This window comes from Pimephales promelas, chromosome 15, assembly GCF_988280905.1.
Source record: "Pimephales promelas chromosome 15, fPimPro1.hap1.1, whole genome shotgun sequence".
NCBI classification, from domain to species: Eukaryota; Metazoa; Chordata; class Actinopteri; order Cypriniformes; family Leuciscidae; genus Pimephales; species Pimephales promelas.
The window spans coordinates 24,676,960-24,692,115 of record NC_142783.1 but is presented as its reverse complement, the minus strand read 5'-3'; the positions used below and the strand labels follow the sequence as shown (position 1 = coordinate 24,692,115).

Here is a 15,156-nt window from a genome sequence, read left to right as displayed (position 1 = left end):
CAACTGCGGAGTGTTATAAAGTGTCAAAATACAAGTTTTAGGAATTTAGTTGATTTTTTTAAATTATTATCTTATAAAGCCATAGCTTCACCGTAACCTACATTTAACAGTAATTAGCTTACAAACTGAGCATATTAAGAGGCACAAGCTATTTACAGTTTTGAAATCAGAATAGCTTCACTCGGTTTAAAAAAAGAATCATTTCTTCTTCAAATAGTTGGTGATAAATCATTGAAAGCCTGTTGTTGATACATTTTTTGGGGGGTTATACTATCTCAAAACTTTGTAGGGAATGTGTCCTTACATAACTCGGTTACACTTTATTTTAAGGTGCCCTTGTCACAGTGTAATTATACAATTAATAGTAACTCACTACATGTACTTACTATACATATGGTTAATGTTTGGTTTAGTGTTAGAGGCATGTAGCTATGCAAAATTGACTGTATTAGTCTACTATAAAAATATGTAAAATGTGTGACGGGGACACTGTAAAATAAAGTCCTACCTATAACTCTTGTCTGCTTTCATGTTTTCTTTTTTTTATCCAAAATGTGTCTATAAATATCAAGTATGAAATTTTGTTGATAATTGTTGCCTTTGCTTGTCAAGTTAGATTATTTAGAATTTGCTGATAAAATGCTCATATAATGCTACATACATTACACTCTAAAAATTGCATTTTTAACTCAACAGTTGGATTTGTCCAAAATTGAGCCCAAATTTGGGTTAAAACAACTCAGCGTTGTTTAGAGTGTATAATTGATTATAAATATTTTCATCTGACGAGTGTCATACTTCCGCCTAATGTTAAGGCGACTAATTTTAGTCTAAGAAGCTTGTCACTAAGAATTTTTTACAAACTATAGGCCTAACTAATAAACACATTTTTAAGTGAAGGAATGCATTCAAAGGTCTCTTTAAAAGTGCTCAGCTGCAGGATTGCATTGTTAGATTCGGTTTGAATGAACTTATGTGCAAACGAACACATCAAAATAATGTTAAAATCATCAATGAATGACCTACATTGACATAGGCTTACACATTGTGATATAACTTTTAATCTTCAATCATTTGTTGCTTAAAGTCAAACGCAAGCTTTGCATGAGCTTTCTGTACAGTTGGTTCTACAGGAGCAGAGCAATCATATACACACCACAGATATTTCATGTTGCGGTTAAGACTGTCCAGCCTCGCCTGCTGAAGCCGTACTAAAATTGCCATGCTGTGCAGAGGAAGGCCTTTAATCTCCCACCAACACCCTCTGCCAAGCCTAATCCCACTAATCTCCACCACATAGCACGCAAACACATAGAGAATCCCTGTGCATCCATTCTGCCCAATGCCTGCAAAAAGTGCCCTATCCTATAGTTTTTGCCTCTGTTAGGATGAAGGGGTGGTCATTTGTTTGGGGGATGGGTTTCATTGGGCGGAAACGGACCTGACCGTCGCTCCACTTCCGCTATGAGCCCTTTGCGTGCAAGGCAAGAGAATACGAGCCAGTGCCAACTATTGAATTCCCACCACAGAGGGACTTCTCAGTGGTCCAGACAGTGGGTTCTGTGACTGTCAACCCAGAATAACCTCAATAACCTCCACACGTTGGGTGTGGTGGAATAACAGGGCTATTTTTGTTGCTTTGCTTCGCTAGAGAAAACGCTTTAGCCGATCTGCACAGAAATTAGCATGAGCCTCTTATCCGCACTGTTTCCCAACCAATTTTGAACTAAACAAAAACATAAAAGCAGGGTTTAAATTAAGTCTTCACTCGGTTCAGCATTTTTGAGGAGGTGATCCGTGCAGACATTGGCATTTCGGGCACTGTGAATAGTAAAATTTGCAGTTAACATTTAAGGGTTTGCGGCAATAAATACTGACCCCTCGACTCCCACCCCGAAAAACCCCACGTTTCCCTTCGCTGACTTCCTGACATTTCTCTGAACCATGCACTTGAAATGTTGTACTGTAATTGATGTTGATCCTAGCATGTGTGCAAGCTGCACTACAAATTAGGATGGAAAAGGTTATCATAATATTTAGCTATAGTCTAATTTGTCAGCTGAACAACTTCCCAATAGAGAAATCTAGAACAGGAGGATATATTTTAAGTGAAAAGGAAAGTTTTGTGGTTTCAACAAGCAGTCCATGGTAGTTAGTTCTCTGACTAAAGTTTATGAACCTTTGGGCTTAGTCTTACCTTGTTTCACTGGATTCATTCATTTAGATTCTCAAATACCCAGTTCACATATTGCTCTGTTCCATAACTAGATGTACAGTAGATTAATAATTATGTAATATGGTCTTAGACTATAAAAATTTCAACCCACTAAAATTGTTAACTTTCATTTAGTTGCTAATTTACATATGAAGTCAAATTAAAGTGGTGTCAAAGTGGTAACCTGCAGTGATGAGTTACACCTTTTACACTTTGAATCAAATTAATGAATAAAATCAAGTTGAAACACTGAAAACATGACACATGAAAATGAAATGATTGTGACTAATTATGGATGGACACAAAAGTGTTTCTAAAACAAAAAGAACGAGATTGCAATATTCCAACATATATGAATAATTGACTTCAAGAATTTTTATTATTATTAAACACTTTTCTTTTCTTTTTTATTTGTTTACATTTTACTTGAATATATATTTTCTCTTGTTTTGTCAAATCTGAACTTTGTCAGTTTCTGTTTTGGCGTCCCCTAGCGCACCACCTAAACACTGTAATCATTGTTATAAGACAAAAAAACTGCATTAAAATGTATGGAACTCGTTACTTAAACTATTTTTTTAAAATATTTTACATCATTACATGTTGGTTTATTTTATTTTATTTATTTATTTATTTATTTATTTATTTTTTAACGAAGCTAAAACTATTACATTAGTTGTTTTGTAGCCAGGCAGCAATGTGGGCAATTGAGCCTATCTTAGCTTTTGATTTCATATAACGTGTATTTTATCCTTATTTTTAATTATGTACATTTATTTTAGTTGGCTATTCAAGTTAGCAAATTTGGAGTGAGTTTATAGATATTCTTCGATCCATTCAAGACCAACATTCATCTCTCAGTGCAACATCAATGTTTTTTTTCTAACTGGCAGAATTTGACATCAAATTGATTATAAAAGCAAACCCCATTTTTCTAACATTTTTAATCTTTATTTGAATAGCTATTCTCCGTTGCAGGAGCAGAGGATAACAGGGGGTTGGTGAAGCTGTCGCGCGCGTAGCAGCACACAACTAAATGCACGTGCACATTTTGCAGATCTGCCACGCGCAACTTGTTTTCACATAATCAAGATTTCAATTGATTAGGATACTCGTTTATGGCGGTCCATTAGCGAGACATATATGATTCAAGGTAGCCTAAAATCGATATATGCCTTCATTATGTCATAACTAAAACATTGCTGACTGTCAGTTAAAAACAAAAAGGCCTAGGCCTATATTAAATTGTCTACTTTTTACCAAACGAATAACAATGGCAGCTGTTTATGAATTTAACATTTATGATTTGAAATGAATAGCCCTATCACACAAATAGAAATCAACTTAACTGTTTGACTCGTGAACTGTAGCTAGCCTAAAGTCATTTATTAGGCATTTTTTTCTTTTCTTTTTTTTCCCACCGTCTGGTTTCATGTTTGCTGCTCAACACAGAATCGGGGAAAATATTTGCGTGTTTTGTCTGACAGAACCAAATAATTCAGACGTGCGAAACTATTTGTTTTCCTTTTGGTGAAATTGTCTGTGCCAACGCAGCCAGGATGAAGAAAAAGAGTTACTACGGCAACAATCCTTTCAGGATATATCTCCGTCTCTCTCCCTTTCCCCCCCTTTTTTTAATATGCAATTGCAGAACATATGGTTATTCACTGTCAAAGCTGTGATTCTTCATTTACATATTAACTATTTTTCCGAGTAGCTAGAAAACATGTGCAACTCCAGCAGATACATCGTATATGGGAGAAAAAAGACAAATGTGTTAATAAGAAATATTTTAAGGCATACTTTAATATATTGCTTTTATATTAGGCTACTTGATTACTGTCCCTCATTGTTCTAGTAGCCTAAACGCAGACATAGCCTATTAAATACCGGTTTTAGCGCTCTGTCCTATTGTAGTTTGTTACTTTTTATTCTTGAAAATTTAAAGAAATTAATAGCGCGTGGTTAAAAGGTCTAATAGTTTGTTTGTTTTTTACTTTAAAGAGAGCAATTAAATCTCTTTCGACTGTGGACAATCTGTTGAAAGATTTAAAGACTTATAATAGCCTAAAGGATTCGTTTAATGTAGCCTATGCATAGGGCCTACTCACGTAAATTAATTTTCATTATCATAAAAAATAGCTTACACGACAGACTTGAACTGCGCTATTTGATCAAAATAATTTATAAAATGATGCTATTTACAAATAATCTTACCCAGGTAATTTTCTCACATTGTTTGATTTTACTTTTTTATTTTGTTGATGTAATGTATATGCTTCTCAATTAGTCTGTTTTTTTTTTTTGTTGTTCATAACATTTTAAATCCATGGTTTAAATCGAATTTCTTGTTTTTATTTATTTTTTCATTTTTTTAACGATATATATAGCCTACAATAGCATTTTGCTTTGGTTGTGTAACACCTGCACTATTGGCTCTATTCTCTATCTATTGTGGGGAGGAGTTTGGATGAGAAAGAGAAAAAACAGACTCAAATGATGCGTAACTCGATAGACAGCCCATCTGTAAGATTCTTCCTTTTCTTTCAGCCGCTACACGAGCTCGTCATCTCTTGTCCAGGAATAGGCTTCTGCTGGTGGGGTTGTGTAAATGATTCATAAACAACGACTGCTGTTTCAGAATGGGATATTTTAATGAAACAGGAAAAAGTTAGGAAAAGGGAGAAAAAACGCATTTTGCGTTTTCTTGACAAAATATTTTGAGATGAGGAAATGTAGTTGGCTAGGCTATAACCCATGCAGGGTGGGGAAAATAGAAATTAGTGGGGCAGCCAGAAAAGTAAAGACTAGCCTACATGTAGCTTATAACTAAACGTTTATGTTCATAAATCAAAATAGAAAAAACACGAATGAATAATACTAATAATAATAATAAAAAAATCCGTGTATAGACCTCATAAGAGAGGTCATAATGGACTTTTAAAAACTGATATTAATATTCGCGATCAGTTTGTTCAAAAGATAGCCTAGCTTATAATTTTAACTTGCTGACGATGATTAATGACAACAAAAACGTCGTGTTGTTAAAAATCATGACATTTACCTAAAATACACCTAGTCTCCTCACGAACGCGAAAATATAATTATATAGGCCTATATAGCTATATATTTATACTATATATAGTATAACTATACTATATATATATATATATATATATATATATATATATATATATATATATATATATATATATATAATCGCCTTCCTTGGGCATATACTTATAACAACTTTCCGTACTTTTGTTAAATAACCAATGCCATGCCAAATCCAGTACATTCCTTGATTTGAATTGTTTTTACTATTCTTATTATTATTTTCAACGATCTGTCCATCTAGTAAAATGTTGTATTGAGAGAGGTTTGTAGCCTACTGTCCCACAGAGCCAACTTTATAGGCTTTCATGCTGCATAAGCATACAGCGCCATCTGTCGATTAGGAAGCACCTTTCCTGTGGGCAAATAACTCGTGATTTGAAGACGAAGCAGTGGCGTGCCAAAAATACGAGACCACAGTACGCCTATATGATCCCTTTATGCTTTAGCACTCACCTTTGGCCAGTTATTGTCCAAACTGCCATTCTGCGACTTGCTCTCATTCCAACCCATTTTAGGGCTAATTAAAGAAATATTTTGTTAACATTTAATCAGGCTTTTGAACAGAACAGATGATGAGTACAATAGTGTTGTACTTCTTCACTTAAAGTGAACACTGAAAGAAACACACTGAAAATCTGTCATGAGCACACAATACTTTATGCACACACAACCAGCTGAACTTTATTATCCCAACATATCCGAAGAAAGCAAAAGGAAAAACATCTCCAGTCCACAGGCAGTGTTGCTTTGCTGTCTTACACTTGCACAGAACACTAAAATAACCAACCTCCAAAGTACCACACACACACAAGCACATAAACACAAAACCACAAAATCTATAAATGCTCTCTGCTATACATTTGTAAAGTTATCACAGATGCAACAGGTCACCACAAAATCTGTGGTTTTAATGGACTTTTCATAGCAGAATAATTTAATATTAATAAGTTAATAAAAAGCTTTATAAGTTAATTTTATACTTCACTTATTTTGTGAATTATACAAAGAAATACTGTTGATAGTTTTTAGTTTTTTTTTTCAACTGTGTTGTGCCAGTTAAAGGCATAATAATAAATCATTTTATTCTCAGGTTAAGAACAAGATTTTTGATCGTAGTACTTTAAGTGCAGTTGTTTTGTTTGATGTTCTGTTGTTGTAGTAAAGTGTTATTGTTCTATATTTGGGTATGATTGCTTTTGTCTATGTAATTTATGGCTAGGTTGGCTTTTATGGTTTAGGCACTGTGTGTTTAATAAAATTTGTGCTTGATCTGTAGTGTACTGTTAAATGAAATTGTGCAGTACTTCTGTTAGGAATTGTCAAGTCATTTACTGTTGACTAAAGTGGTGATTTCACAGGATATAGTTGGCTTGAGTTCTGTTGTTGTGCCCTTAAAGGGGTAGGCAGCAATTTACAGAACACTGACTCTGTCGCTGAGCAGGCCCATCACAAGCTCGTCAGACTCCGCCTCTTCACGGACATCAGCGTGAGGGTTGATTAAGTGGGCTGGGTATTGTAGGCCATTTTGTTCTGCAAAATGCTCCCAGCGCAAATCATCGCTTTCGTGGGTGATATATCGCTCCTGCATTTTACACTCCAGAGTCCGCAGGTCCAGCCACATCTGGTAGTCCTGACATAAAGATATATATGTTAGGGATCAAAAACGTTCCAGACAACTAAAAAATAGGGAAAATATAGAAATATAATTATAAAAAAAAAAAAAACTTTCTATCAATATCTACTCTTGTGAAAAAACTACTGCAGCTAATAACATTAATGGAATAAAAGGTCACTTAATTGTATTTGGAGTACAATTTCCTTGCTATTTAACTCACTTAAATACATTTTTTATTACGTGCACTTTATAATAATGTCAAATTAAAAAGCACATTTTAAATCATTGTTTTAATATTTTTTTTTGTAGTAAAACATGTAAGGTACTTGATTATAATTTTAACTCATTATTACATTTAAAGTCAATCTGAAACTAAATTGGAACTTCTCCATTATAATTATATTTCTATGCATGACATTCAAGTTTCAATAGAAATGTTATTATATATTTAATTTGACCATAAATGCTTGTCAGCCCATTCGCTAGTGCACTTAAATCAAATTTAAAAGACAAGTAATTACGAAATTACATATAAAGATATACTACTGGAGTAGGTCAAAAATGAATGGTGAATGAAGCTATAAGGATAGTCAATCATTCACCGTATAATTAACCGACAAATTCTATATTCTGTAAATTTAAAGCAATAAAATTAGCTGATTTAGTCAGTCTGAATACTGGCGTCTTTATGTTCTAAGGTAATAGGAAAATAGTGCCTGAAAATATATTATGTTTGAAAACCGAGAACAGAAATATAACCGAAGAGGAGAGAACGTGTTTAAAAAAATCGGAAACTTGTGGAATGGTCTCACCGATGATCTTAAGAGGAGCAATTCCATTTATTATTTAAAAACAGTTTAAAATCCTAATTTTTGACAAGTATTTGTCCAAGAAAAATTGTCCAAGATAAGTTTTTGCAGTGCATAAATTTAATAACACAAGTAATAAATAAATATTTTTAATCAAGTGCAGAGGATGTAGCTATGTATGAGTATATACATTGTGCATATAGGAATGTGTATATGTATACATATGTTTGTACATGTATTGTTTATGATCAAATTTTGTTTTGTAAATTGGGTAGCCATAATAATCCAAGGCTTCAGCCTATACTCGTTCGGTTACCTTCTTTGTTTATAATGAATTTGCTGTACATACAGTACTATCGGTTCTATGTTTAGTAACCAAATAAACCTTTATATGTATCTAAAGAAAAAGCTAAAAGAAAAAAGCACTCTGAAGTTCAGCTAATTGGATTTAATATTAATTTAAACTATCATGCCCTTTCATTTAATTGCTCAATTTAAATGTACATTATTAACATTAACAATTAACATTTTAGACATTAACTGCAATTACAAAATGACAGAAATTGTATAGTAACATGATGAAAAAAAGTTCATGCACTTGAACAACATAACAGTATATGTTTTTTTGTGAATTGAAATAGATGTTATAGAAATTTCTAAACCTTTAAAATGTGCATAAAATGTGCGAATATCTATCACATGCTCATCTATGCATGTAAGAACTGATTACGACTCAATTAATCATTGGCACTGGAAGGGTTATTATCGCCTTTTTAAGATGTTAATATTCTCTAACACAGACATGAGGGGGTAACTCCACTCCTATTTCAGTTGCCTAATGTGTCTGTATGTGACGGAAAAACAGAAAGTTTTTGTTGTGTGTGTGTATATCATAGTTGTTTTTTTTATTTTACACAGGGCATATCAAAGTCATTATCTACTAACCTGTAACCAGGGATGGCTGAGAGACTTGTCCACGCTGTAGCGCTTCCTCATTTTGACTTGCAGCAGGTTATTAATGAGGTCAATTGCTGTAACAACAAAACAGGTTGTCAGTGACCAGGCTTTGGTGGAAAACCTGAAGGATTTTGTGTCTAGAGGGTTAGTGAGCAAAACCAACATCACGTTAACATTATTTCAGGGGTCACAAATTTCCGAGACACTCCAAAGTTTCTTAACCATGAGGCCTCTGTGCTTTAGTCATTTGGCATTATACACATGAATGGGTCGACACAAAAATTGAGAACGCTCACACCAGTCTCTTTCTTTAACCCTTGCCCTCTCTTCTCTTCATCTTTTCTTCTCCCCTTCCTTCTCTTCCAACTCTCTCTCTCACACATTTACCATCAGCTTGGAGGCAGAGTAGTCACGCAAAGTTACTACACATTAATTTTAAAAACAACAATTGATAGATTTAATACATGAAAATGATCTATGTTTCAGTTATTTATTATATTATAATTTAATATATATATATCTCGAAAATTAAAGAGAAAATGTGCATGCATGTAAATGCATTGCAGTAAGATCAAATCTAACTTTTAATTTGTTCTGTAATTTCTCCCTTTTGTTTTGCTTGTTTCATAAAGTGTTTTTGAGAGACTCTTTGTTATGCCACTTAATTATTTTCACTTCACAGTAAACAGGAACAAATTCAATTAAAACAGTTAAAAAACAAAGTAATTGTTAAAATGGCCATACTTTATACCAGCCAAACTATATAAATAAATAAAAGTCTATGTGAATAATTTGTTCCAGTTGCCAGTGTTCTTAAGTAAGTAAAGTGTGGTCTCTGGTTCTCTTGCTATTTTAATGAGGAAGAAAGAGGGCATTAGTAAATGAACGGGGTCAAAGGTCAGGGCATCAAAAATGTAGTTAAGGTAATGAGACGGTCAATTCTATTCATACAGATTTTGCACAGATTGCATATGACTTAAAAGTAAATGTATTCAATTCAAGACCTCAATTCTCTGTTTTTTTTCTCTGGTGTTTACTCTGAATTAATCCTGACCATATCTACCTGGATCATGAACCATGAACCATGAGCCAAGTAGGTGAGTTGAGGTCATCTATGCTTACAGTCACAGGGTGGAGATAATTAGAAAAACAAGAGCTTCAACAGGAACATCAAGCTGAAATATGACTTTAAAATAGGCGAATATCAGTTGCAGGCTGACTAGAAATAGCAGTACATAGATCATATTTGTACATTAGCAGGGATATTAGCTAATGGAAGTTAATTCATAATAACTCTCCAAAAAAGGTCCTTCATATAGATGGGATTCGCTAAAATAGCTCTGTGACTGGATTACCACTTACATTTTTAAGGATTAACGCACACATAACGGACTCTAGTCGCTTCCAGCTTAGAGAGGTTAATAAAGCTTGCTTCTGACTTGTTTTAAATGGTTATCTCAGTATTTCACAACTTTTTTTAAAATCTATGTAGTGCAAAATCTAATTTGGTGACTTTCTTCTGTGGAACACAAACAAACAAAACAAAACAAATTAAAAATATATATATATATATATATATATTTGGTTTTCTTCATGCAGTAAATGATAACAGAATTAACATTTCGTGTGAACTATCCATTTAAACTTTACTTTTGATTCCACATTCATTGATGGTTTGGTTCCAAAGTTCTCCCCAAAGCTTACCCTCTGGGGTCACTGTTTTCCAGGGGTTGGGTGGGTACATGAAAGCAGCATTCTGGATTTGATCGTGAATGTCTTCATCCTCATTAAAGGGGAACGTTCCACTGAGACTGACATAGACGATAACACCCACGGACCACATGTCCAGCGAGCGGTTGTAGCCCTTGTTCCGAAGCACCTCCGGGGCGAGGTACGCCGGGGTGCCTACCACCGAACGCCTGAAAGACTTCTCGCCAATAATACGTGCAAAGCCGAAATCACACAGCTTCACCTGCAAGACAAACCAAGGAATAATGAGCTTCGCAATAAGCAGACGCCAGGAGGAATTGGCTATTTTACTCGACTAGGACTGAGATGCACAAAAGACCAAAAAAAAAAAACATCCTTTTGTTCCGGAGCCAGCTTTTAACACCACACAGACGTCGTAATGATCAGTTGTCACGGTCTGAAGGAAAGTCAAGTGAAATTATCACCCAGTTGGATGTGGTTACAATGCATCTCCTGCTGATCTACACTTTCTACCTTTAAAACATTTGCTTAAGCACACAAGCAACAAGCGCCCGAGGAAACAGGAAGCGAGCTCAGAAGTCGACAGCTCCAGTTCTGCTTCCACCTTTGCAAAATATTTGTAAATGACACGCAGTGATTTGTTTAGTATTCTTGCAGAATGTTTGCCTGCTCTCAAACAGTGAGTCATGTTTCTGCTTGAGAGCTTCCAGAGACAAGCTTGTGCAGTAGACAGAAGAAACAATGGGAGGATAATTTAGAAATTTTTCATTAGAATGTAGAGACACACACAACCCTGTGCCTCGAACACACCACGAGAACGCTATAATTACCATCTTTTATTCTTGCACATTTACAAAAACAGATCCATTTATGTTCATTTCGGTGTGGCCTCACTTCATTCAGATGTTTCCTTTCTTTTTGTTGTCGCTTTTCGTTCTGTTCAGATTTTACTCACTTGTGGAAAAGAGTCAGCGGAGGCTAACAAAACATTCTCAGGTTTGAGATCACAGTGAACAATGTTTTTGAAGTGGAGGTGGCGGAGAGCGACGAGGATCTGGGAAAAGAGCGGAACGGCATTATAACTACAATGCGGTGTAAAACAAAAGTGCAAAACTTCAAATATTTATATGGGATTGAGTGTATAACTGACTGTTACGTTGTGCGGCGCCTGTGAGATGTACCTGCGTAACGAGAAACTTGGTGATGCGTTCTGGCAGCCTTCCCTTCTCACTTGACAGTATCATCTCCAACATGTCGCCATGGAGCTTTTCCATGACAACAAAGACACGCTCTGGTGTCTCAAACATGCACTCGAGGTTCACAATGCCAGGATGATGTAGGTTCTGCAGAAGAAAGATATGACATCTATATTGAATTCTAAAATTACAAAATTGCCAATGTTGTAATATAGATCGGAATAAATTTGTACAAATTTGGATTTAATATGCTTTAAAGTAAACAATAATATTATGAATGTATTATATTCATTTGTTATTAGTAGTAGTATTAAATGCACATTGCACATATTAAATACACACACACACATATACATTACAAATAATATTCTGAATAAGTTGTTTATTAGCATGCATAGTATTAGGATATTGGCTGTTTATTATTACTTATAAAGCACATATTACTGTCTTATTCTGCATGACCATATTCTATATTCCTTAATCCTATCAAACACTTAACAACTACCTTACTAACTATTAATGAGCAGTAATTAGAAGGAGTAATGAGGCAAAAGTCATAGTTTATACTGAAGTTAGAATTGGACCCTAATCTAAAGTGTGGCCATATATACAGTATACAGTGTGTGTATATATATATATATATATATATATATACTGTATATATGTATGTGTATACATGTATGTGTGTGTGTATATATATATATATAGATATAGATATATAGATACACACACACACACACACACAGCAGTCTTTCTATTGTGTATGTTATTTCTGTGTTTACCTGAAGAATGGCAACTTCATTGCGCAGTTGACTTTCCTGCTTGGTGGGAAATCGCAGCTTATCTATGATCTTGATGGCAACATCTCTGCCCGTTTTCCTGTGTTTCCCTGCATAATATCAGAAGAAAGGATAATGCGCATTTTTATCATTTATTTATTGGATGTGAAGTATGGCTATATGGAAATGGCTATTTACTGTAAATATTCAAATAAAGTTTAGCCTCGTTATACATTCATTGATCATTGAACTAGATTGTACCACAATTGTTCCGAAAATCTGTTAATATTAAAATATATGAATACAGGAAAATATGCACTAAATAGTCTGCTATTATACAGATTTCAAAACATTTCCTCGCTGGGTGCCCATGTCAAAGAACTCCCTGTAAATAGACTGATACATTACCTCCATAGACAATGCCAAATTGCCCAGAGCCAAGTACTTCATCAGGGAAAATCTGATACACTGTGCTAATATCCTGTAAGAAAAACAGAAACAAAATGTAAGCATATGTGCCAAAATGGGATGTTCCCAAAGCTCGGAAGTAATGCTTGATACATCAGATTTCTTTGGATCTACTTTTTTTTTTTGTACTGTAACAATGGCTGAATTCAAACCAACAGCTTAAAGAGCTACAGTATTTCCACATCTCACTTGGACTCGCGGTAGAAAGACTTGCGTAACCATGGCAACCCCATGGCCAAGCAGGTAATCAAAATAATCTCCAAGAGGCATTGTGTGTTTATATCACACTGGAACTCAAGGTTGCACTTATAGGCAAACCGACAAGAACGGTGAGCTCTTGCACACAGAAACAAAGCTTGATAGATAAAGAATATGAGATATTATTATACAGTATGTCTCCAAATATATATATATAAAAAAGCATAAATATTTACCACATTCTCCTGAATCTGGCAGTTGGATACTGAGATGCTAATGGAGACCTCTTCTGTTTGTGTGAGAAAAAAAAGAAAAAGAAAAAAAAGCTGTATTTAATTCTTGTATTGAATGCCGTAGACTCAGATTTACACCTTTACAAATTTATTCTACCTGAAAAAGAAACACTTGACAATAAATAATTAGTTAAAATCATGACATTTAAAATACGGCTTGTTGCCTCGCAGCCTCTTTTTTTAAAAATCATCTCAAAGAAAACTTGAAACAAATTAGAAATTAAACCCGCATGATACTGATTTGAGGGGGGCTGTGTTTTTGGTATAAATAATAAAAATGAAATAAAAATACATTTAAGGTGCTCATTTTGCATTATAAATGCCAAAAAATAGTGAATTATCCCGAATGTCTGGATGTGATTTTATAGACCTCGTTTCCCAGAAAAAAAAGTCAGTTTCCAGATATTTTCCTAACACAGTATCCCAAAAGCAGTGCATGAAAGGAGTAGTATGTCCGAATACGCAACATTCGTGAAAATCTAATGAGGCCATATTTGCAAATAGCTGAAAATTGCAGCGCAGTTAATATTGCATGTCTCATGGCAATGCCAATATGCATGGATTGTATTCATACTACACTCCTGCATTCTTATAGAATGTATTTTAATAATAAGCAAGTATGTATTTTTCAAATGTAGTACATACACATCCACAAATTTGGACACATCTACAACTGTAGTTGCCCTGCAGTTTTCTGGCAGAAGCAAAGTGTAAAATTTTACAAAGCCTAGAAAACTAGAAAGAGAATATTACAACTGCACGGCATTTCTGTATTCGTAGCTTTTTCCCCCTTGAGGGCAAGCCCTTAAATGTTTCACCATGAAGTTCATACTGTGGTAGCTGTGATGGCCGCCGTGAGATATGCCCTTAGCGATGACAGGCATAAGTGCATGCTGGATGGCCATCTCCCACATGCGGGCTACGTCCTGTCCCACGCCGCTAACAAGCACACTGCTTCCGTAGCCCGACGTAGCCAGGTTCTCTCCTACATAGTACACTAGAGTTGTTGTGGCAATCTCAAAGCAATGTGGGTTGGCACCCTCAGGGAGAAGGTTGAATGTTCTCGCTGGTTCCAGAGACAGCACCTCAGATAGAGGAATTTCCTGTCGAAGAGAGTCAAGAGGTCTATCCGAAAGCTGAAACCTCAATGATATTGCAGAGACATGCATGTGGATACGTGTGTGTGCTGATACATGAAACCTATCAAGACAAACTATCAATGTTCTCTAAAGAAATTATGAAAGCCCTCAAGATAATTCCTAGATTAATTTGTTAATGTGAGTTTCAAGTGTCAAACTTTATGTCTTGACCTAATAGTTGAAGTCACCTTGTAGTATTTGCTCCCAGTGTCATTCTGGAACAGGGTAATGCACTTGCTGTCAAGTCGCCAGTAATGTCTCTTACGCTAGTGTGAAAAAAACAGCAGATACTGGAAATGATTAGGTACAGAATGGAAAGTTCACTTGGTAATTCACACATGAATTCATAAGGTTTATAATGGAAACCTAGAGCACTCACCAATGTGTCTTTGCTGGTGAAATGCACAAGCCAGCCTTCTTTCATAACACTGCTGCTTTTCCTCTTGGTGTGTTTGACAGACTGAACCACCCGCATAAGTGGGATGTTGTTGCTGGTAGAAGGGCTTACAAACACATCAATGTCAAAACCTTCTAGAAAATGTCATTTGCTGGTCAGGATTCATAGCATTCAAATACCTTTGCTGTTTAGTCACTGTTTTTATTTCATTTTAAAATATATTAAATAGAAAACAATTTTACTGTGTTTTTGATCAAATAAAT

The 15,156-nt window shown here is 35.0% G+C and overlaps 1 protein-coding gene across 1 annotated transcript in view; it reads right to left on the bottom strand.

Moving 5' to 3' along the window:
- Positions 1–5,987: 5,987 nt before the first annotated feature.
- The window catches only part of prkd1 (protein kinase D1), a 37,236-nt gene continuing 28,067 nt past the window's right edge, over positions 5,988–15,156 (bottom strand). The window contains exons 9-19 of the mRNA XM_039669346.2: positions 14,876–14,999; positions 14,685–14,762; positions 14,190–14,460; positions 13,301–13,353; positions 12,807–12,879; positions 12,402–12,508; positions 11,605–11,766; positions 11,379–11,477; positions 10,418–10,685; positions 8,702–8,787; positions 5,988–6,962 (exon numbers count right to left, since the gene is read on the bottom strand). Coding sequence (XP_039525280.1) covers positions 6,744–6,962; positions 8,702–8,787; positions 10,418–10,685; positions 11,379–11,477; positions 11,605–11,766; positions 12,402–12,508; positions 12,807–12,879; positions 13,301–13,353; positions 14,190–14,460; positions 14,685–14,762; positions 14,876–14,999 — 1,540 coding nt within the window. The 3' untranslated portion in view covers positions 5,988–6,743. The remainder of the gene's footprint in view (positions 6,963–8,701; positions 8,788–10,417; positions 10,686–11,378; positions 11,478–11,604; positions 11,767–12,401; positions 12,509–12,806; positions 12,880–13,300; positions 13,354–14,189; positions 14,461–14,684; positions 14,763–14,875; positions 15,000–15,156) is intronic.